The sequence below is a fragment of the Nesoenas mayeri genome, assembly GCF_963082525.1.
Source record: "Nesoenas mayeri genome assembly, chromosome: 2".
Classification (NCBI taxonomy): domain Eukaryota; kingdom Metazoa; phylum Chordata; class Aves; order Columbiformes; family Columbidae; genus Nesoenas; species Nesoenas mayeri.
Window position 1 is genome coordinate 139,357,098 of NC_137543.1, and position 22,976 is coordinate 139,380,073.

At 37.0% G+C, this 22,976-nt stretch overlaps 1 protein-coding gene across 1 annotated transcript in view; it reads right to left on the reverse strand.

Moving 5' to 3' along the window:
• Positions 1–22,976, reverse strand: part of ANKIB1 (ankyrin repeat and IBR domain containing 1) — a 92,021-nt gene that overhangs the window by 4,193 nt on the left and 64,852 nt on the right. Inside the window, exons 6-18 of the mRNA XM_080364285.1 lie at positions 21,264–21,472; positions 18,929–19,017; positions 17,072–17,216; positions 15,564–15,730; positions 11,264–11,352; positions 10,317–10,447; positions 6,719–6,853; positions 6,061–6,147; positions 5,901–5,967; positions 5,358–5,503; positions 4,520–4,698; positions 3,914–3,965; positions 588–699 (exon numbers count right to left, since the gene is read on the reverse strand). Coding sequence (XP_080220411.1) covers positions 588–699; positions 3,914–3,965; positions 4,520–4,698; positions 5,358–5,503; positions 5,901–5,967; positions 6,061–6,147; positions 6,719–6,853; positions 10,317–10,447; positions 11,264–11,352; positions 15,564–15,730; positions 17,072–17,216; positions 18,929–19,017; positions 21,264–21,472 — 1,608 coding nt within the window. The remainder of the gene's footprint in view (positions 1–587; positions 700–3,913; positions 3,966–4,519; positions 4,699–5,357; positions 5,504–5,900; positions 5,968–6,060; positions 6,148–6,718; positions 6,854–10,316; positions 10,448–11,263; positions 11,353–15,563; positions 15,731–17,071; positions 17,217–18,928; positions 19,018–21,263; positions 21,473–22,976) is intronic.

Sequence of the window (22,976 nt, forward strand, 5' to 3'; positions counted from 1 at the left end):
CTCCTGGCAGAACAGAGGCAGCCAAGTCAGAGTGACCTTAGGGGACTGCGCTACCAGCCGTAGCGCCGCTTAGAAGAGCAGCGTGCTGGAAGCTGCAGCCCACACCAACTTGTTTCCCGGCTGTCTTTGCCAGCAGAGGAGTTTCTGAGCAGGGTTTTGGAATACAGCTTTAGGACTGTCTTCCAGCAGGTCTGAAACAGGGCAACTCTCTTCTACACTCTTTACACACAACCAGTCCTTCTAATTGGCATAAAAGGGCTGGTATGTAGATAAGAGTGTCATACGAAGCATGTGCCCTTCAAAATTTCTTCAGAAAAGCAAACCTGCTCTGAATAGCTGAGGAGTTGTTAGTGGGAAGATCAACACAGTTCTCTTCAAAAAGAGATGCAGACACAATGAAGTCAGAAATGCTTCTAAGATCACATAAAAAAAACCACAAAAAGAAGCCTTTGTGTTGTATCCTGGAAAATACAGCCATGTATTTGAAAATTCTTCAAAGTGTCTTCACAGAAGAACAAACACTGTGGCCACTACCGGCAATTTCTGAAGTACAAAGAGAAAAAATCCAGCCCCAGGCAGGCACATACCTAATGTACTCTCACTGGGGTCATCAGGATCTGGAGTATTACTCAGCAGACTGTGCATGTCCCCACGTCGACGCTGTCTGTGCCTCCTCCGATACTGAAATTCAGCATATTCCTGCATAAACCAAAGGTTACAAAATACAGGGCAGCATGCAGTAATATTTTTCTGATGTAACAAGCACCACATTTTTATTAAAAATGTGTGATTTTATACATTTATATAAAATCACCTGTTTTCAGAAAAATAAATTGCAAGTTATATCATGCAATGCTTAACATAAATAATAATAATTAAAAAAATCCAAGGTAATCCTAAATCTATAAAATAAAGAATTAGCAAAGAAAAATACTTGACATATTATTGACATTTTAATACTTGCAATCTCCTTTTTTTTAAGAATTCCAAGGACACTTTTTTTTTTTGTTCAAAAGCTTTGATGCCAAACTTATATACACACACTTCAACACACTTTTTAATAAATATATACCTAGTGATTTTAGAACATAAAAATGATCAATCTGAATTATACCGATAGATTTTCTCGGAGTCCCTGTTGCCAGCAATTGCCAGTAGAAAATAACCTTTGGAAGACTACAGAAAGCTGGCACACAGGCACCGGGACTTGTACTTTTCGCAGCCCCCAGGACACTCTGGCTCAGGAACTTCTTAAGCCACAGCTTAAGTTCTACTGAAGAGTCTTTGATGGATTTTTGTTCCATGAATTACAAATCTCCTCTATTTTTGCGTAACTTGAGCTGCTAATGAGCCATACCATAGCCTACCATACCAATTTGAACTCCTGCATCCTGTAATTTCTCACGTTGTGTGTATTTACACAAGACAGCTTATATAGCATTTATGGAGAAGACTCATTTTTTACTACATCAAGCTGACATCCCAAGGGTTAATTATTTTAATGCTTGGAAAGAAATGTTTTGATTTCCACACTTATCCTAATATTAAGAGACTAATTTTATGCTTGAAGGCAAATTTCCGGGTATGTTTTTTGGCTAGTACAACTGACACTGAACCTGGCTGTGTAGGTAAGATCTTTCATTAATTTAATTTATTCCCTTACACAAGGCAATAAAATACACACTCAGGTCCTAGCTCTTCTCTTCAGAAAAGAATACTGCTGTTTACTTCCCAGAGCGCCAGGTTGGGAAATCTGTATTCCAAAGGCTTCATTTGGCCAAATGAAGTGGGAAGGATAACGTTACCATTAGCTTTCCTTTCTTACAGTAACTCCTGATCCTAGAATACCTCAACATCTGAAGTATCTAACACTTAAATCCAGAAGTGTCATTTCTCTTACATTATGACACTATTAATTTTGATGGTATTATGATGGTATGTTGTCTTTCCATGAAGTGTTTCAGACCAAGTTCTTATTCATAATGACATACGAAAGCCAAAAAAGATGGTCACAAAATGAACAATGTGGGCAGACTTTTGTCTGTGTAAGAAGATCCATCAATATTGTAAGAACATAAAAATGGCTGTACTGGACCAGACAAAAGGTCCATTTAGCCCAATAGTCTGTCTTCAACAGTGGTTAGTAGTAGATGCTTGTTAGCCTATGGAACAGCATAAATACCAGGGCAACCATGAAGTAATGAAATATTCTTCCAGCTCCTAGGGAGCTCACCACCTCAGTAGAAGGCGGTGCCCCAAACAACAGCAAATCAAATCTTGATATGGAACAATATAACAGAATTGTTTTAAAAATATACAATTATATCACTTTGAATCAGACATGGAATAATGATAAGTGATCACTGAACACTAAGATTTATTAATCAGATCTTGTATCTCATCTGTTTGTAATAAAATAATAGATTTTACCGACAGCCATTTAACTTTTTAGTCACTGTTTAGCGTTTAGAAAGCTATCTTGATTACTACTGTTTCTGATTACTTGGAACAATTTTATACATGTGAACAAAAAGAGTTTTAATTTTATTGGGTAGGAACATCATAGTTTCACAGAGTGGTTTACAACAAGCAGCATTCTCTGCTAAAACCAGGAAGATTTTGTTTTCTGTAACAAACTGGTATTCACATAAATTGTACTACATGGCAGTAAAACTGCAGCTCTATGTAAAAAAAAAAATGGTAGTGAAATTCATGAAAATAAACAAAGATGACCATTATGAATTCTACAAAATTCCTTTAGCATAGGTGGTTGCAAGTATCCTTGGTATCTGCACAACAAAGGAACTGACTCGCATGGTACAGTGCCACATTTAGGCAAATCAAAGAACTCATAAGCAACCATCTAAGCATGACTGCAAAGGCACCTACTGCTAAACAGCTTATCAACATATTTCTGGTCAGCTTTTTCTCATAACCAGTTCCACTGACGATACAGCAACATCACAATGAGCTTGATATTATGAAATGTGGAATTATTTCCAAAGAAAGGACAAGAGGAACTAGACAGGAGAAGCAAGCTGATCTTTCGTAGAGAAGCAAGCTATTTTCTCACCAGCATGATGCTCACCAACAATAGCAAAGGAAATATATAGAAAAAGTATAAGGAGTTTTCCAGGATGCTTTAAAATGAGTAGCTAGAAAGAAAGTAGTACCAAGGAGATGTTGAAATGAAGTTTTGTAACTCAATGCTTTAATCTAATGTTCTTAAAACATTAAATAAAAATTAAGGTGATAAAGCTTTATAGGAAGCTTATAATGTTTTAGTGCAGTCTTGAAAATTATTTACTCTTTCCCATAAATAGATAGTGGAATATCCACGTTTAAAATTACAATTTTCAATCTTGGTTAAGTAGCAGAAGTTCATCTCATTTGGGTATGCAATTTCCATCCTGCTTCAATACATTAAAATAAAAAGAAATGTTTCAAATGGTTAATAATATTTAGGTGTGTGCCTGTATGTTTTTGTTGAATTGTTACAGAAGGATGGAAATTTCTTATGCTTTTTGTCAAATTCTGCTGAACTGAGGTTGTACTCAGAAGTAATCTACACGATTTCATATATTTATGACTTGAAGGCTCCCCAGCACACAGATACCAGTTTATATACAATATTAAAACTGGTTATGTACTTGGAAAATGATGACTACAACACAGGTTGTCTAATGCCACTTAAATATCTATAGTCATGTTAAGAGGCATTGTTTGGAGTCACTGCACAATTAGCTATGCATATATTTCCTTCTATTGTGAAATAAATAAAATGGTAAGCTTAAACCAACTTGAAATGCTTTGAATTCAAATAAGGAAGCTCTTCATGCAGATTGCAATCATACCTGTATTGCTAGAATATGCACAACTATGCTTAAAACAAAATGAAAAATAAATACTTTACCTCAGGGGATGCAAATCCTAAATATTCCCAATCCCATGTTCCACCAGCAAAGCTATAAAATGAAGAGATGTACCATAAAGTTTAGAAGTAGAACAAAGGACAAACAATTTCCAGAGCTTCAAAGCCTATCAACATCTAAAACCTTGTGCAACTGTAGCTCTCAAAACTGAACAAGTATTCTGCTTTAATTCTTACCTGAAAATTCATTAAGTAAACAATACAATTAAATTGTTGACTATTGAAGAACTGTTTGATGTTTTTAGCAAATACTTATAGATTTTTGGAGTGTACCAGGTATTTAGTGACACTCTTGACGGAAAAAACTGAAATGGAAGCCTCGACATCTAACCATTAATGTATTGCAAATGGGGAAGCAATTTGCACTTAGCATACAGAGCAGTGGCTCTCAAACACATTTTTCCTCAGTGAAAAGCTGTAATTCCACAAGGATCTAATGTCCAAGAAAACGTCACTGTGTGGTGCTTTACAACCACCAGGCTTATCAGCTCCGCTTTACCTCAATGTCAAAGAGTGACAGTGGATTCACGCACTTTGGCAGCTATCAAATGAGCTTTTTTGAGCGGTGCGGTGCTGCGATGGGGTTACCTGCGCCTGGGTGCTTCTGGCGAGTCTGCAGGAGCAACGCCCCGGGCCACGGAGGCCAGGAACTCTTGCCGCTTCTGCTGCACAAGGCAAGCTGCACGGATGATTTTATGGCGAGGAGTCCGAAGGTAAGGCCTGTTCACTTTCTGTGCAAGGTCTTCAGTGACCATTTCTAGGTCTGTCTGCAATAGTTATTAAATACAGAACAAAATAATTTCACAGCAAAATGAAAATCGGGCAGAGCTTTACACCATAAATAGTGAGCAGAATGATGTCCATCTTCCTGGAAATACCATTTGAAATACCAAAATACCCCCAAATGTCTGTCCATCTAGCCTACCCTGTCACTGACCTAAATGCTGTCCCCCAACTTGGCACAGGGCCCCCCTGCACTCACAGGGTCAGAAAAGCTTCAGGGGCCATAAAGGAAAAGAGGCGGCAGCCCCTGCCACTGATGCCACTGCCACCCCAGGCACTCCCCCAGTTTTGCCCCCACGCACTTGTCAGACACATGAGTAGGGAAAGAGGAGCTAGAGAAGGAGATGGAGACTGAAGCTAAAATGTTGTCTTCAGATAAGCATGTTAACAGTAACTACTTTTTTTTTCCTTTCACCTGTCCTTATCCCTTTCCTTCTGCAGCAAAGTGTTGGTTTTCATTCATTCTAAAATCGAACTAAAAGCTGCTGTGTCACAGACGAGTAAAAGTGCATTGATTTCCTAAACTTGGTTACTAATACAAAGCAGGTTTATCAGTTTTACACTAAGAAAACGGCAAAAGGACACTGATAACTAATATTACCAAAAAGTAACATTAGAAAAGTAAAATACACAAATGTGTTACCTGCATAAGTTCAAATATTTCTTTCTTTGTGCTTTTAGGCTCCAAAAAGAATCCATAGGGATAAGAACACTTAAGAATGCGGCGAGTTTTTAGAAGCTCTTGTACTGCATCTTCAATGAATGTGGTATCAGGACAGCCTCCCTCAGCTGCAGGATGAAACAAACATTGGGAAAATATTCTCCTGCTGATGTCAGCATTTCTTTTAGCACAAGTTTTCCTCTAATATGTAATTTATGTGCATGTTAGTTAAATATTTTGCAAGTAAACAGCAGCAGGTTCTCGAAGACTACACAGTGTTCTTACTAGAGAAGTAAGCACCAAATATTAGCTTCTCCCTAACCCTGCTTTCTCCTTGAGTCTTTGGAATACATAAGATTTACTGCACATTTAGCTTTCATCCACTGCTTATGAATTCTAGTACTGGAGGGATTGCATCACACAGCGGACTGATGTGAGCTCTATCCAAAAAAAATAAAAAGGGTGTAGTCATAACAGAGTCAATTTGATTTCAGATCGAATTCAAAGACCACAGCAAATACCCACTTCCACTGAGAGCTCTGCTCAGCTGCTCCATCTTTTCTTTGGCTGTTTTTAGAAGGCGCTGTTCTAACTAGAAAAAGAAAATAAATAAAAGACAATAAGATAATTTTTTGAGGATTAATAAAATAGAAAGAAAAATCAGTAAAAATAGCTTGACCCACACCTGGTAGCTAAGTTCATGGTTCTTAAATCTTGTGTAATAGTGCATAAATCTGTCAAGCTCTTGAAATCTTCTATGCTTCTTTTCAGCCTGGAAAATAATGAGGAAACAAAAAACCACAATAAATCTTATGAGTTAATGTAGCAATCAGCATTAGATACTGTTACATAACCAACTGCTTCTATTCCCACTATGTATAAAGTATTGTACACAATGCTGCTGAGTGCCAGGTAAGTAAAGAGACAAATGTAGTTTTTGAAATTCACAAGTCTTCAAATACAGCAACCAAAGGGTTGATACACTGCGTGTGCATGCTGTCTAAGCAGACTTTCCAAATGCCAAAATTAAGGCATGTCTTCTATAGTGCACAGCAGCTAATTACAGTACCAGCACACCCATTTCTACAAAAGGAAACCATGGCACAGAGAAATAAAATGACTTCAGTAAAGTCAATCAATGGTTGTTACCAAAACCAAAAGCAGAACCAAATTTTACGTTTCTATCCACAAATAAGCAGTGTTTTCTTTCTGCCTTTTTGGTGTATTTAAGGTTGTATTTTTCCATTTAGAACTCAGGTTTGGACGCATTTTGCTTAAACTTATTCTAAATAGGAAATTGCAGCCTTAGCACTATTTTTGAAACATACACATTGATTTGTTACCTCTACTGTCATCTCCTTGGACTGCTCCTCTACGTGTTGAATCACCTCATAGCGAGTGCATCTGTAATAGCCTCCAGTGGAAGAGCTGTGCTTCTTCCACTCTTCTAAGCATATCCAGCAAAAGTCATATTTGCACTGCAGAAGAAAAAGGAACGGGGGAGAAAAAAAGAAGTTGATACATTGTAGATTTGCAGTTATGGATCACTATTCCTCCATTAACAGCTGAATTAACATCATTTTGATTGTGTTTATGGTCAAAGCAATTTCTGAGGAACCTCCTTCCTATTTATTTTACCTACTACAGAAGATCTGGGTTATCAAATCATATCAGGCATAATTTTTGTTCTCTGGATCACAAGATTGTGTTGGATCTACAGGTTAAATTTTAAGTGGATCAAATAAATCAAACGATAAATATAGCTGATCAGACCTGTTTTTTTTTGTTTTTGTTTTAATAAAAGTCTCATTTTTTTAAGCGACACAGCAACTGTCCATGAGAAAAGGTGATTTTTTTTCCTAAAAACATGATTACTGGTAATTTTGTCATGCGGTGTTCCCAATGCAAAATATTAATAACAATTACTAAAGCAAGAGACAAAAAACAGAGGAGAAAAAAACCTGAAAGTAAACTTTGAAGACTGATTACTTCAAAGTGGGCATTGTCTGCACCCACTCAGCATGGAGCTTTCGAAACAGGTAACACCTTACAAGGAGATCTGACTTATCCAGGCTTCTCTGCACCAGAGAAGTTACAACTGTGTTATATAGTTTCAACTCAGCACCCAGTTCTCAGCTAGTTTATTTCAAGACAATGGGAAGCTATTTATCGATGGTCAGGCAAGACTTTGGCTTAGTGAATTCTGTTTATCTGTTTTACAGATGAGCAAAGAAAAAATCCTGAAAAAATGAAGCAAAAATTTACATTGATAAATATGAAGCTATTAATATTATTATCGGAATTTGGTAAATTAAGCTGCACTTCTTTTCTCTTTGATAAGTTTAACCTTTCTAGGAATACCTATTCCACACCAAATGTGTTTAGCAGTAGTTGTTTTATACAATCAATTAGATATATTACAGAAAGAAATGAAATCTAATTATTGCATTGTAGTTTTGCCAACTTTGTCTCACCAGTGGTACTGATTTTCTTCTAAAAAGCAATGCAGACTGGAGTATTTCTTCCTGTTATTGTGCTGCACCTTGTTCTTAAACAGTTTTTTGAAGTGCTTACTTATACAAAATGGTAAGATGAGTGCTGAGAATGAAGTAGGAGAGCAATTGTGTATAAAAGTGTTAAGTGTGTATCACCGCATCATTTGCCTGTAATTCAAACCCACTCATATTCATTATAAGAAAAAAAATTACAAAATATTAAAAAAATGGTAAGAAACAATTTGTTACAGAACTAATAATGCTTGACTTCCTATTAATTTATGCATATATGCTCCTACTGCAATTATAATCTCACCTCTCTCATAGGATCTCCTTCTATGACCACTCCACCATATATATCTTCTAATCTCTCACATCTCCAAAAGCCTCCTCAAAAACCCCAAGATTCATTCAGTGTTCTCAGACACTCCTTCAATACCTTGGTCTCATTGAACGTTCCAAACCACATAAAAACATAGAATGGTTTGGGTTGGAGAGGACCTTTAAAGGCCATCCAGTCCAATTCCTCCTGCAATGAGCAGGGACATCTTCAACTAGGTCAGACCATCTGTTGCTACACATCTCCCAAAGCCCCGAGCTCTGTTTATGGGTCTTTATGATCACGCAGCCATACAGCAGCACCGCCCAGGCTTCACAAACCACATCTGGTGGCCAAGCAGAAGAGGTAACTGCTGAGTGGGTATTTCAGTCTGTCTCTTGGTGTCAGTACAAATTAAGTCTCTGCAGCAGAGTTTCTGTGAACCCCCTGCTGTTCCTTTGTGTCTGGTGCAAAGCACCCAGAAGGTAAAAAACAAAATACTAAGGTGGGGGAGTGAGAGAGCAGGACTGGCTAAGCCGTGTGTCCTTAGAAACTGGGCTCATAAACCAGTATGATGTCTGCCTAAATACAGAAATGTGACTTTGGGAGTAAAGACTGTCCTCTTGTACAGCAAGGCACTTGTTTGCTGCTAAGAGGCAGCTGTAGCTCATCCCATCATGGACTTGAGCAAAGGCAGCAAGGGCAGAAGCTCCGTCACAGACCCTTTGGTGGAGGAGGGGACAAGCGAGACGCTGACTCTGCCTTGTGCCTGAGCGCTGCACTGGGCCTGAGGACACCCTTCCCATCCTTCCTCACTGGGCTGAGGGGAGGCAGCTTCTGTTGGCAGGGATTTCTCCACCAGAAAAGCAATCCGGCCCTTTTAAGGACACTTAAAGCTGTTCATAAGGTACAGCATCAAAGAAGAAAAGACAACTGTGGTTGTCAGCCAGTGCCTTGCAAGGGTACTGTGTTAAATTGTCTATATTTAACAGTGTTTAATGGCCAAAGTCATCTCCAGCCTGAATCCATACTTTTGTTCGATTGAGATGATCTCAGTGGCAAAAGCTGCAACAAACACACCTTTTACAGTTTTTAGCGCTACGGAATTTAGAAGCTCTTCTGGAAAATCATTTAAGAAAAAAACACAAACCAGTCAATTTGGCATAAACCAAAGTGGAAGAGAATCTGTTCTCTGCTTCCACAGACAGAAACAACACCAAAAAAAGACCCAATCTTCATATCACAGAAAGAGAGAGAATATGTGATGGTAACATAAAGAAAATGTGATCTGCATAGTAATGGAGCGAGAGAAACACATTTCCAGAAAAAATGAGAATTACTTTCTATATCTCTTAGCTTTTTATTGGAGACCAACTATGTCAAGTCTGTGCTACTTCCTTATTCTTAATGGTGCTCCTCAAAAAAGTATTATCTGTAGTTATATATTTCTGACATAAAGAGTATTCTAAATATGGTGCTTTTAATTAATTTGAGAGAAAAAGCATTCTCAAATGATACTGAACTCACAGCAAAACATATTATTTCTATTTCTGTAGCATAGTTCAAACTCATGACTAATTTTTTGGCTGCTGTCACCAGTATGTTTCTTTTGGAATTACTCTTTGCTGTCTTTTTATTCCTACTGATTAATTCCTGTTTACAGCCTTCCATCTGAACTTCTCTGTTTTGTTGCTATGTTAGAGAAATAACGCAAAAGAAAAATGCAGTAAGGCAAAACCTTCATTAGAGCTTACCACCCCTTCAAATGTTTCATCTTCTGCCTAATAAAAATGCTCTTTCTCTTCTACATTATTAAGGATGATTAAACTATCAATTATTTCTGTTTTCTTAAGTTTCATACTGTATTGCCAGTAATTCTTAGATGTTTATGAAATTTTGATCATTATAGTGTTCACCTGCCAGCCAAACAGATTTCACTAAATACGAAACATTTTCTAAATACATGTAACCCACCATCTGTCAATGATCTAATTCTTGCAGCGGGTTCCGTTAGATCTCAGGTGTGACATTCAGAGGTTTTGGAAGCCTGTGCTCCTAACAGGTACACATGACATACACAACCTGAATTATGGTTTCACAACATATTATATGAAGGCTCCTTCTCACCTTTGCACATTGCATGTGGTTGCAGCCCTCATTCTTCTGAATTGGAGATTTGCAGTTGGCGCATGGTTTGGAGTTTGTTAGTAACCACAGGCAGTTGGCAGCATCTTCATACGCCTCACTCACTCCCACAACTTTTTGAGGGTGACAGAAGGATGCAGAGCATGCAAAAACAGAGAAATTGAAATTGTACCTGTGTAATCTTTCGTGAAAATCATATTAGGAAAGATATATGTTTACTTATTTCTTGACAGAATATAATAATTCTTCATGATATGTATTACTCACATATAAATACATAATATCATCACACATTATTTACATATATTTCTACACAGTTTATATCTCTATATAAATTATTATATAGATAACATTTATAATACATAAATGATAAAATACATAGATGAGAAAAATTGGTATAGTTAGACAAAGTACAGTCTATTTTGCCTCTTTATAAATTTTTCTATGTTTTCCAGAATATTTGTAACATAATATGGGAAGCTCTGAACTGTGGTAACCAAGTTAAGTTAGTATTTCTTCATATTACTATTTATCTTTATTTGTTTCTGTTGACCGAGGAAATGTCTGTCCTGCGTAAACCCAACCTTTATTAGTTGTTTCAGTAAAAGTTATTTAACATTCAGGAATAAATCAATAAATTACTGTAAGAAATCTATAAAAGGAAGGGTTTTATAGGTTGTGACTGAACCACATGTGGATTTATGGAGAGGAATGATTTAAGGAGAACAGTCTGCCATAGTGCTGCCTAAACATGCAGTCCAAGTATCAAGCAGCCTCTCATTCAGGGGTTTAATTTTCCTCCTCTCTTTCACCCTGTTTTTCAAGAAACGTAGAGTTTTTACTCAATGGAACTAAAAAATCCCTCTAAAAACCAAAACAAAGTTGTTTTTTGTTGTTAAATTAACCCCTGCCCCAAGCACGACTCTTACGTTCTTCTGGTTTCATTTCAGATATTTTCTGTAGCCAGTCCTTCCAGGTTTGACAGTCACAAGGTTCATGCGCTTCACCAAGACATTCCCTGAAAATTAAGATGTAGACACAGTAACTCATCATTTAGATATTTAAAGTTAAAATTGGTTCACACTAAAAAACATGGACACCGAGCAAGAGACAGTAAAACTTTAAGTCAGGAAGATAAAAAGCCATGTAATTAACATTATTTTAAAATACTCTCCAAGTAGTTGCTCAAAAGCATCATTAAGATTCATAAAGAATCTAAATGAGATAGGAAAGGAAAAGGGCTTTTCAAAATTACAATCTGAAATAAATCAGATGGTTTGTAGTTTGTTTGAATTATGCCCTGCTACTATTTTAGTGTCACAAAAGGCGCTAGTATAGTGTATGTGATAAAGGTAAACCAGAATAATGAGATTACGAAAATGAGGTAGACTGCTATAGCTGAAATGCATTTTATGTAGAATTACTTGCATCTATTCAGTTGCAATAATTAATCTTTAGGTGGATTCAAGCTTTCAATCTAGAAAAAGATCCAAGCCCTTCAACACCAGAATTAAGTATTTATGGATGTTCTCTCTCTCCACCAGAGCTTCTTCAATGGGGTCTTTAATTTATTTACATGGCCATAGTGGAGAATTGAGTCCCTTGAGCTTCTCTTGAAGTGACTGCTAACTTTAAGGATGGCAATCATTACTACAGGTTGGCAGATATGTGGCTTCCAAATGGTACTTGGGTGTAGACATCTCCATATGGACTCCGGACTTGCAATGACTCCTTTTTTTACTGGAATGGCAGCGAATAGCCTCAGACATCTGTCACATCAAACTAAACATTTCAGAGGAAGTGTGTTTCAGACGGGCAACAGCTGCATCAGAGCACATGCACGTTTTCTGCAGATGCAATGGTGAGTTGCTCTCTGCAGGGCAGATGTAGAAGATACATCGATACTCTTCTGATTGCTCTTGTCCACCTCTTCAGCAGGGATGCAGGAACAAAGAAAAGGCTGCGGCACCAGTTTTCAGCTTTTTTTTCCTCACTAGCTAGTCTGCTATCAAACAAGCTTGAATTCACCACACACAAAGATCTCTGGTTTGGAGATACTTAATATCTGCAGCTGGGAAAGATTTTGCTGGAATGAATAACTAGTCTATAATAAGGCAATCTCAGCCCTGCTTGAAAATGGAGACCTTTCACTTCTGCAGGACAGCAGCACACACTCAAATCATTGACTTCATGGAGCCAAGACCTCTCACATAGTATTTGTTCCCAGAAAGGACTGAAATTAGCAAAAATTAACTTAAACAAACTCAGTTTTAAGTTAAAAGCTGATTAGTTAATCTGTTACTGGTGGGGGAAGGTTGTGTCTTTGATGCTTTCAAATTTGTAACCTTGTGAATTTCAAAAGAAGTGCAATCATATATATATCATGTATCTGTATCTATACTATAGTCACAACAGTGTTAAAGAACAGCTTCTCATGGAAGTTCTTTCCTCAGCACACTCCAGAACAAAGGGTTTTATATTGGGATGCCATCTTACTAGAGCAAGAGCGTTGACCTTATTGCTCATAAACCCTTCTATGAAACAAAGTTGTATTTTGGATAGACTCCCTGACAGCACTGAACGAAGGGAACTAATGACAAAGGGCTGTGACAATTAAGAGCGTTAGCCTCCCCAGACTGCCTTCCTCAACACTCAGCAGGATGACTTATTTGAAGGTGCAGTACATACTCAATAGAATTGCAGCAAGTTTCAACAAATTAAAATTCAGGGAAGGGCTAAAAGCATTGTCCAAGAAAAATGCAGTTCAGAATTTTCCTCCCTTCGTTATAACGTTTGCACCATATAATGAATTTTGAATCAAAACAGCAAAGCACTGTTGCAACTTACAACTGGCTTCCCAAGTGCACTGGTAGAGATGTCTCTGCTCCTCCTCTCCATCTAGGACGAAAGGAGTGAGGAGGGAAGGTGCAAAACTCAGTGTGCACCACCTGCTGCAACTGTTTTCCAGAAGCGTCTGCTTGCCTCAATTCCCTGTGCTTCTGAGACAGCATGAAGGGGTTCTAATAGGTTGAATGTGTCTTATAATACACAGATGTAGGATTTGTGCACAGTTTTCATTTGCACTGCATTTAAATATCTCAGAATGCTTTTTCTGAAAGGGAAGAGAACTTTGTGTTTGTAACAACAGATTACATTTTGTTGAAGGTGGTGTTAGTGGTGGGTAATGAAAAATTTAATACATTCTAAGGAACTCTGTACTTAACAGGAACACTCCTACTTCCACATAAAAAAAAAGAAAGGAAATTGCTCAATAGTCTCAGAGAATTTTCTTGCTTTCATCAGCAAGAAGGCTTTAGATCCAACAAACCCAGGTGATTATCTAGGGGCTGGTTGGGGTTTTCTAGTACATAAATTCCAAAGAATCTCTTACTAAATTCAGCATCAATTGCTATTGCGATGTCTAACATGTGGATTACCTGGGCAAAACTTGCAGAACTGACATAAGCAGGGAACAGTGAGATGTGCTGATTGATTTTTAAGATATAGAGCAAACTCCCTTTAAGCATACAGTCATGATGAAAACCCTCTGAACTGAGAATACACTTTATTTTTCTCCAGAGGAACCCATTCATGCACAGGGTTTTTTGTACCGTAAGACTAACATGGCTGTCCTCAGCAAATGGTTCTGATTCATAGCACTGCAGGATGCTTTGGTTGCTAGCAGAACTTTCTTGCCATTGCTGAAACTCTTCACTCCGTTTTGCAGGGATGAAAAAAGGTCTGGGAAAGGCCTTCTGGGACATTTTGCTGTTAAAATGAGGTCTTTTTCAAGACCTTAACTGTATTTGCTTGTGCAATATCTCAAAGCATTAAAATAAAAAGAACATTCAGAAATACTACCAGGCAACATAAAAAAGACACTTCTTATAAAAATTAGGCACTGAGAGGACATTTTCACACTCAGGGGACATTCTCAAGAGCTCGTACATTCAGCCCATGCAAAGGAAGCAGAAGCTGCCGATTTCTGAAGGATCACGTCAATGTTACACTGAAGTGGTCTCAAGCTCTGTCCCTTCAGGGTAACAGAAAAATTGATTCTCTGTCTGTAATCAGAAGCAAGGATGAAAGGATTTCACGTTTTTGTGGGATAATACTGAAGTTTGTTTTATGTTCACTGGTAAAAAAGATTTTCTGTTTTGTTTCAACAGAATTTGTCATTTTCCAAGCTCCCCATTCATTGTGAACAGCCTCTTCCCAAGAAGTTCTCTTTTCTGGCTTTTGCGGTTGTTTCATTATGTCTATTTTCCTCTTGTTCCTTCTTCCTTTCCATTCATAAGTGGAAAGAAGTAAAATCAGAAGCTTCTTTCATTAAGAGTCTTACCATACTTGGAATCGTGCAGATTATTCAGGATCTCTTCTTCTTGCTTCATGTTTCAATTGAAAAATGGAAAGAAGGCATACTCAGCTTGTCTGGATGTCTGTGCTTTGGTTGAGCCTTTTTGATTTTCCAGCAGCGAAAAGGACGCCCCACTACAATAGTCATAAATTGACAGTCTGACAATCTCAAAAAACTAAGAGAGGGGGCTTGCTCTGTACTTCAGAAAAATATCCCACTACTTTTTGGTTTGGGTTGATATTTTTGTTGTACTATCTTGGAAGTGCTGAAGACAGGCAATCTGAGGGATGTTTTTTGAATGACTTATGGCTTTTTACTCCTTCTCAAGCTTGTATTCATCTTAAAACTCATCAGAACATAAAGTGCTGATCCTAAAGTGAAACAACGATTGGAGAGATCTGGCAAACAGAACAGCTATGTATGAAGCAAAAGGTCATTCATAGTCCTGTTTAAACTCCAGCTTCCTTGATGCAATTCTACCAAAATTCAGCAAGAGCTAAAAATTGCTGACTTTCTGTGCTAGTCTTCAAAATGTGCCATGTTTCTACCACTATCGCTATCGCTATCCAGAGCAGACACAAAAATCCCTTCACCAATATCCCACTTCTCTGTCCCCTCAGAACAGATCATAGCACTCCATGCTGCTGTTTTTCACCAGACAGGGCCAATGATGAGTAAGACAGCATTATAAACCTTTGCTGTGCCCCCAAATACTAAAATATTTATGGACATGACGTTATCTGGTCCATGGATGCAAGACAGTACAGTCATACACCATCCCACACAAATGCATGGTGCTAAGTGGGACTTTTTAATTAACCCCTGGAACAGCAGTGACTGTGAGTTTATGTAGGTAAGTTTCTAGTACTAACCAGCAGAAAAGGTGTCCTTTGCCACAATCTACAGCAGGGGCTTTTAGCATGGGGAAGCTAAGTGTATCTGATCCTGTTGAATTTGATCCTTGTCTTGTTAGCCTTACTGCTCTTTCACAGCCTGGTATAGGACACCATTTAATAGCAGGATTATTTTCAACAAAGGCCTGAGGAAAAAAAGGAAAAGATTTTACCACATAAGATCAGATTTTGTCATTGATATAAAACAATCTGTACTCATAATCTTCCTTTGATGGAACAAAGCCAAAAAGCATAAGGACAATCTTGTAGCTACTTCGATAGGCTTTTAAAAATAGTTATAAAAGGGGAACAGTTTTATCTCCACCCTTTTTTTGTTTAATTCAAATAACAACAGTACTCCAGACTTAGGCTAAGATGCAAATGACTTACATCGCAAACAAAATGTTGAATGTGTGCAAGTCAGTTCCTTTGTGATACGGCTTACTGGAAACTTCTACTATATATGCACTTGCAATACACTCATTAACAGAACTGACTCCTGTAGTTGAAAATAATTAAAACCTTATTGATTGAAACAAAAATCCCACAACATATCCCTCCTGCAATAAGCCTGAAATCAGAAGTACACTAATACAGGAATTTACCTCCAGCCTTTTCTGTTTAATGTATCGGGTCTTCTTTTGTAAAACTTACATCTAATAAATGAGGAGGAAAAGGAACTTTCACTACTTCACTTCAAACCTATGCTGATCACCAGCCGCTTGAAATACGAAGATGTACAAGATTAATCAGATTTGATAGTTTGATTTGCATCTTACCATGTATGACACTGTTACTGTGTATTAAAGAGACTTGTCACACAAAGTATTATAAACCAAAATGTATTTCTCTACTTTCTTTTGCCCTGCCAGCATTGATAAAGTAGCACATTATGTCAAAGAATAGTTCATTACTATACTAGTATAAAAGAAAAAAAGATGAATTAAAATTCGCTTTTACAACCAAGTTGCAATGATGGAAATAAACGTTAAAGAAATGAAACAGGAAAACTAGCTCAAGGTCTTCCTACTTCTCTTCCTATATATATAGTGGTCATGTGAAGCGCTGGATGGCAAAAAATTAAGTAATTCACTTCTGAAATAATTTTTTTAAAGGGAAACATACTATTTCTGAATGTAAACAGTCTGTTGGTCATGAAAATAATCCAAAAATTCTTAAAAATGAAAGCTTCATATTACCTGTTCGAACATTAGTTTGATCAAATAATTTTATTCATACTGCATTAACTTACACATTACGGAATTATTGCATTTGTGCTTAAGGAATAAATACAATGTTCTTCTTTCTCAGTGGTATGTCAACCACTAATATTATGGCATATAAGATAAACAATAATTCAGTGTACATATTAATTTATTAATTTCCACTTGGAAAGCTACAAATATACTGCAGCATTTCACATAGAAGTCGTATTTCTTATAAAATGAAATACAGTTCAAGAGTACAAGAACAGTTTGATAGTTTACCTTAATGTCAAATTGAAGGTATCTTTTGTCCATCTCCTTGGAAACCACACTTTCTATGATGTCTACAGGCACAAGCTGGAAACAATCATACGCTGGGCAAAAAATGTTGTGAGCTTCACCCTCCTGAATTTTCAGATTCAAAAATCTGCCAGAATTTTGTCAGTCAGTATTTGTGAATAAAAAGTAAAAATTAAAAGGTGGCTAATTACTTTATACTAGGTTCACAGATACTCACATTAATGAAATTTTAAACAAAGAATGGGAAGTACCTCTTTCTGCTCAAAAGGGACACAGATTTGATGAACATCGTAATGAAAAGAAAAAAGAACACCGTCATGGTTCAAAAACGAGCACCTTCAGCTATGCTCAGCCCTATGTGTTTGTGGTTCCCATCCTTGCCATTTCTCAGACACAGCTCTGCAATGTTTAATTAAGCCGAGCATTACTTCCAACTTAAATCAGAAATGGAACATGTAAGTGTAATTAATCTAGGAAATCATCAATTTGATATGCAATTAATTTTTACAACTGTGCTAGTCAAAATAGGTCTGCTCTTGGAAACAAATTTCTAAACTGAGACCTTTGCAGTCCCTAAGCACCAGAATGTGAGATGGAACGAGCTCAGAAACCTGCTGAAAGCCAGACTTTAACTGACAGTGCACAAGGTTGCTTAGTTTAAAAGCTGTAACTTATTAATCTGACATCAAGGATGTCATCTAACTTTAATCATTCAAAGGACAGGCAGCTATTCTAAGTGAGCCACCTGGGATCCTTTAATAGTTCAGGTAGAGAGGCCTGTCAATTCCTCCCGTCTTAGATTCATATCTTAGAACGGGAAAACTCAGTCCTGGCTGTGCTCCGAGTAGCTTTCAAATGACTGGCTTGGAATGACGAATCCCACCCTAGAGGTGCCACTGCCAGCACTTGCTTGACATTGAGCTGGAGCTCCGAGTGCACGTGCAAATCACAGCACGCACAGTTCAGCACTCAAATTAGAAGCGCCATGTCAAGCCACTGATCTCTCGGTAACTTCTGCATCGCTGCATAACAATTTGCAAGACAACAGCGGCAAGACTATTAATTTGCTTTGCCTTATAAAAGCCTGCATGGAAGAGAAAGTGCTCTTCCTTAGCGCAGGAGGAACGGGTTCATACGAATTGGGTTGATGTGCAGCAGAACTGTCTGTGCTGGTGTGACGCTGTGACAAGACACTACAGTGGTACAATTCAAGTGGTACAATCTCCTGACTGAGGACAAAGATGAATATAATCACTGCATACAGACATAATCGAATCTGGGAAGCACAATTAATATTTATACTAGCATAACTGTCCATGTCCAAGTCTTTACTAGCACAACTATTTTGACTTTAAAAAAAAATACGTAGTAACAAGAGCATTACACTAACAGATCGTGTAAGTTAACTCTACTCCTCAGTTACTAATCTTCAATGTAAGAAAGCATTTTAATTGCTTCTTTGACTGGAAATGGATTTATGATGCCTAAGTTTTGTATGCTAAACTCAGAGATGGAATTAGGCACGTGCTTAATTTAGAAAGCCTAAACCCCAATGCTGCCAACATCACATGCACACTGAGTAGGGTCATCTATTTACACATGGGCTTGAAACATTTGCTTAAGAGTTTTGTTGAGTCAGGACCAAAACGAACATTATGTAAGCCTATAACAGTTGATAGCCATGGTGTATGGCAACTTAAATATCCAATAGGGTCAAACCAGCAACTCTTTGAAAGCCAAACAGTACTTTAACATTAGCTGTTTGCGGTCTCTGTGCTTTCCCCTTCAAAATGACAACTACAAAAGTTTCTCAAAAGATAGAAAAGCATGTTTACTCACGCCTCCCAGCATGCTCTGCAGAAGTCATGTCCACAAGGCATATCCACTGGGTCTTCAAACACAGAAATATTACACATACAAATGTCACACTGTAGATGAGAAAAATACTTCTGATTAAGGAATACCCTAAAGCCTTGTATGTTGTCAGCAGGACACATTACGTTGGAAAAATCTCAGCAAAAATTTAAAGAAGTGCTCAGTAGGGGAAAAAATTTAACTGTAACCAGAAAAGAAATTATTTAAGCTATAGAAACAGAAATGGGAAAGATGAGATATCCGTGTTTCTATATCTTCCTATCCAAACAGCACATTTTGAGGCGTCTTCTGTCACGTTCTCCAGCTCAGCAAGTACTTCAACCTGCAGAGCACTGGCACCTCAGAATTAGGAGTTCTAGGGACAAAAGGGACCTGAATTTTTCATCAGCTTCACAGGCAGCCAGAAATGGAGTTTGGAGATGGCAAAGGCTACAGGAAATATTCAGCGTCTCAAACAATCAGGTCCAAATCAAGGTGGAGCACAATTTGGTTGTGCAACAGCAGCAATTATTTTAAGTAATAATCTACACAGATACTGTTTTTAGGAAAATACTTTGAGGCTTTTGATCAAAATAAAGAATAAGTTAAGCTAAAAGTATTCCAACAGAAGATACCACTGCTGAATTTTATACAACTAGGTACTATAGAAAAAATAACATTGAATACTGAGACCCTTACTCTGAAAACATTTAAAGCATAGGGATGAAACCGCATAGCTTGTGGTTAGGTGTGAAAATAAATAATCATGGTCTTCAAGGAGTACAGACAGATTTTTCTTTCCATTGGAGACAAGATTCCATGAAAATTTACTTGAGCTTTCAATACTTTAGATATTAAACACATAGAGGACATTTTCAAAAGGTTATCTTATGGTATGCTGCTTTCTAAAAGCACTTGTGTTACAGCCAAAACCAAAGCAAACCAAACAAGTGGGCCTTTTAAGTGTAAAACTTGATGAAGGCATTTATTGTGTAGCCAAACCAAAATTTTTAGAAGCTGACAATTCTTCAAAAAATGTTTGCTATTAAATTTATAAGAGTCTTCATTTTTGTTTAAAATGTAACTTTAAAATAAGGAACTTCCTGAAGCCCCGAGTTCAAAATATCAAGTAGAGAACACTTACTGGAACAGTTTTAATTATAAGATAGGATGTAAATGCAAAATCTGAAAAGAAGTTTTATAGCTTGCGGTTTTATTTTATCTATTGCTTTTAGTTTTTATTTTCCTGCCAAAATGAGAACACGTATTATTTCATAAACAACATTTTGAAAATATTTTGATGGCTAAGATTTTTAAATGAACGGAATACTAAATGTATAACTCTGGATTCAGATTTAGATACACTAGATGTAGAATGGCGATCATTATCCAAACCTGCACTCTGGCCTTATGGATCATCAATTAAAAACAAAGCACACAGTGTAAAACTGGAGACATGTAATCTTTCATTATACATTTTAATTAGGAAGTATTCCAGGACAGTATTTAACTGCTAATGTAAATATATGTATGATAACATTATTCCTTCTATATACCTTCTTTTTCAGCATTTTACAATTAAAGAAATAAAAGATTTCTGTGCAGGAATGCAAGATCTTTATTTGAATATGAGACCTAGGGATGATCCATTTGCAACACTGCATATAATGTTCCAGAAAAATGCTTAGGTCATGGAGCAAAAGTTTCATACTGCTGCAGCTGTGGATTATTAAAAAGAGAGCTCTGTCTTCCAAAAGAACCACAGTGATTTTAATGAAAGATGCTTTCATATTTCAAATTTGCAATAGCCTTGTAAACTGCTTGAAGCAGCCCACACATAGTAAAAGTAATTGTAAGCTTACAGTACACTAGTGGGCTGACATTTCAAAACGCAGACAAAGAGAATTTTGTTTTCTAAAGAAAAAATTTTCAAAAGGCAGGGTTCACAGCATTGAGTACATTTAGGGACATGGATACAATGACAGTGAACATTTTGATAAGTATGAAATGAGAAGAGAAGCTCAAAAGAGCCAAATGCACTGATGTGATTGTAGCTGGATAAAATGCTACTTTGTAAGTGACAGGCAAGGTGAAAACAGAGTGCTTTCTATTAGCCAGATGCTCAATTGTGTTATTATATAGAATGTTTAAGACGTCAACCTCTCTGCTCACCGCTTTTGGCAATGAAATGCTTCCCATCTTCACAAACTTATTTTCAGAATGAGATGACAACGCAGCTCCCGTGTCCACGTAGGTGCGCTATGTTTAGAAACGAGCTCTTCTGCCCTGCTAACAATTCCAGATCTGTTTACAAACTCACCACAGCTGTCTCAAGGTCTCCTGGCGAGGGGCTGGTTTCGTCGGGGGAGGTCACAGAGGAGCGAGTGGTGCGCGGGGTGCGGGGAGAAGGGAGCGTGTCCCAGGCGTTGTATCCGCTCGGAGGGGGAGTTGGCATCTGCACCCCCGAGCGCTGGCAGCAGTTCTCTGGGTTCGACATCCACGCTTCAAGTAACTTCTCCCTGTCCCAGTCTGCAATAAACGCACACACACAGCAAATTATGCAGCTCGCAATGTGCAGAATGTATTTTGTAACTGCGCCCTCAAAAGAATTTATGAACACAAGCTAAAAAAACTGGAAAGAAATAAATATGGTAAGTAGAAGTGAATGGAACTTTAGACATTAAATTTTACAGAACACATTCCAAGATAATAAATAATGCAATGTTTTTATGTAAATAACTGCATTGCAAGCATCTCCATTCCCTGTAGTATCAGTCTTAAATATAATTATTTGTATTATTTATTTACAGCAAGTAGTAGCTAGGAGGTTCAGAAACCAGAATTTCAGTGACTAGCAAAGACAGAACAAAATATAACAGTCCTTGCATGACAGAATCTTCAATATTTTCCCTTTTTTTTTTAAAAAAAATTGTTCAATATGGATTGACTTCTATCTACCGTGTTTTTTTGAAGAAAATGAAGCCAAGTGCTACAAATGAAGGAAGAAGGCTAAGATAAAGTTAGATTACAAAAAGATTTGTGAACTAGCAAGTTACCAGTCTTCATACGTGCATATGACAGCTATGCGTTTCTGGGGAACAAAAAGAATAAAACCCCACCTGATTGCTCAAAGCATTTCACATATTCTTACTACATTTTTGTTCTATAATTGTGTTACTGAATGCTTTACTTTTATTCATAATTAACATTGCCCATTTATACACAAAAAAAAGAACAACTGAAACAAATTTATTACGTATGATATCTTAAAACTGAATAAAATCTTTCTTAACCATTGTTTGAAATGCTTTATGTTTCTGATACCTAAGAGTAATACTAAATACATCTTAAGAATAGTGAATTCTTCTATTAAAAAAATTCCTGTATTGATTTGAATCTTAAAGTATTCACACTACACACAGATCAGATGAACCAGAATTTCCAAAGGAAAGAGAAATTTTCCAATTTTTTCCTATCAACTTAAATAAATATTTTGAAGATTTTTTTTTTAAATGCTAGGTACTCCCACTGGAAACTCAATGTTATTAATCAAAAGATCTGTGATATTTTTATTGAATTTTACATTTTATAGAAAAAAGACAAATAGTATTCCTATACTGTATTAATGCTGGAAAAAAGATGAGTGTTCTAAGCACTGAACTTAATAAAATATTGCCATTGTCAAATAATGATTGCTGTCATAATAAAATCTGTTCCCTTCTAATATGAAAAAAAGCCTTTGAGCTGGGAATGATTTACTGATCAGGAGCCTACTTATCTACACTAAAACATATCATGGGTTAGAGTTTACTTTCATTTGTTTAAAGACATGTAGCCTGAACATATTGACACTTCAAAACATGTGACTTTTATTAGTATTTTTCAAATTACCCTAAGCTGATCATCTTTCAGAGGGGAGCTGATTGATGCTAAGATACAGATAAAATTTGCTAAAAGTTTTCTTGAGCTCCTTTGTTTGTACTGTATCTTTAAAATGACCCAGAGTTAAGACATAGTACTAAATGGATTCTAC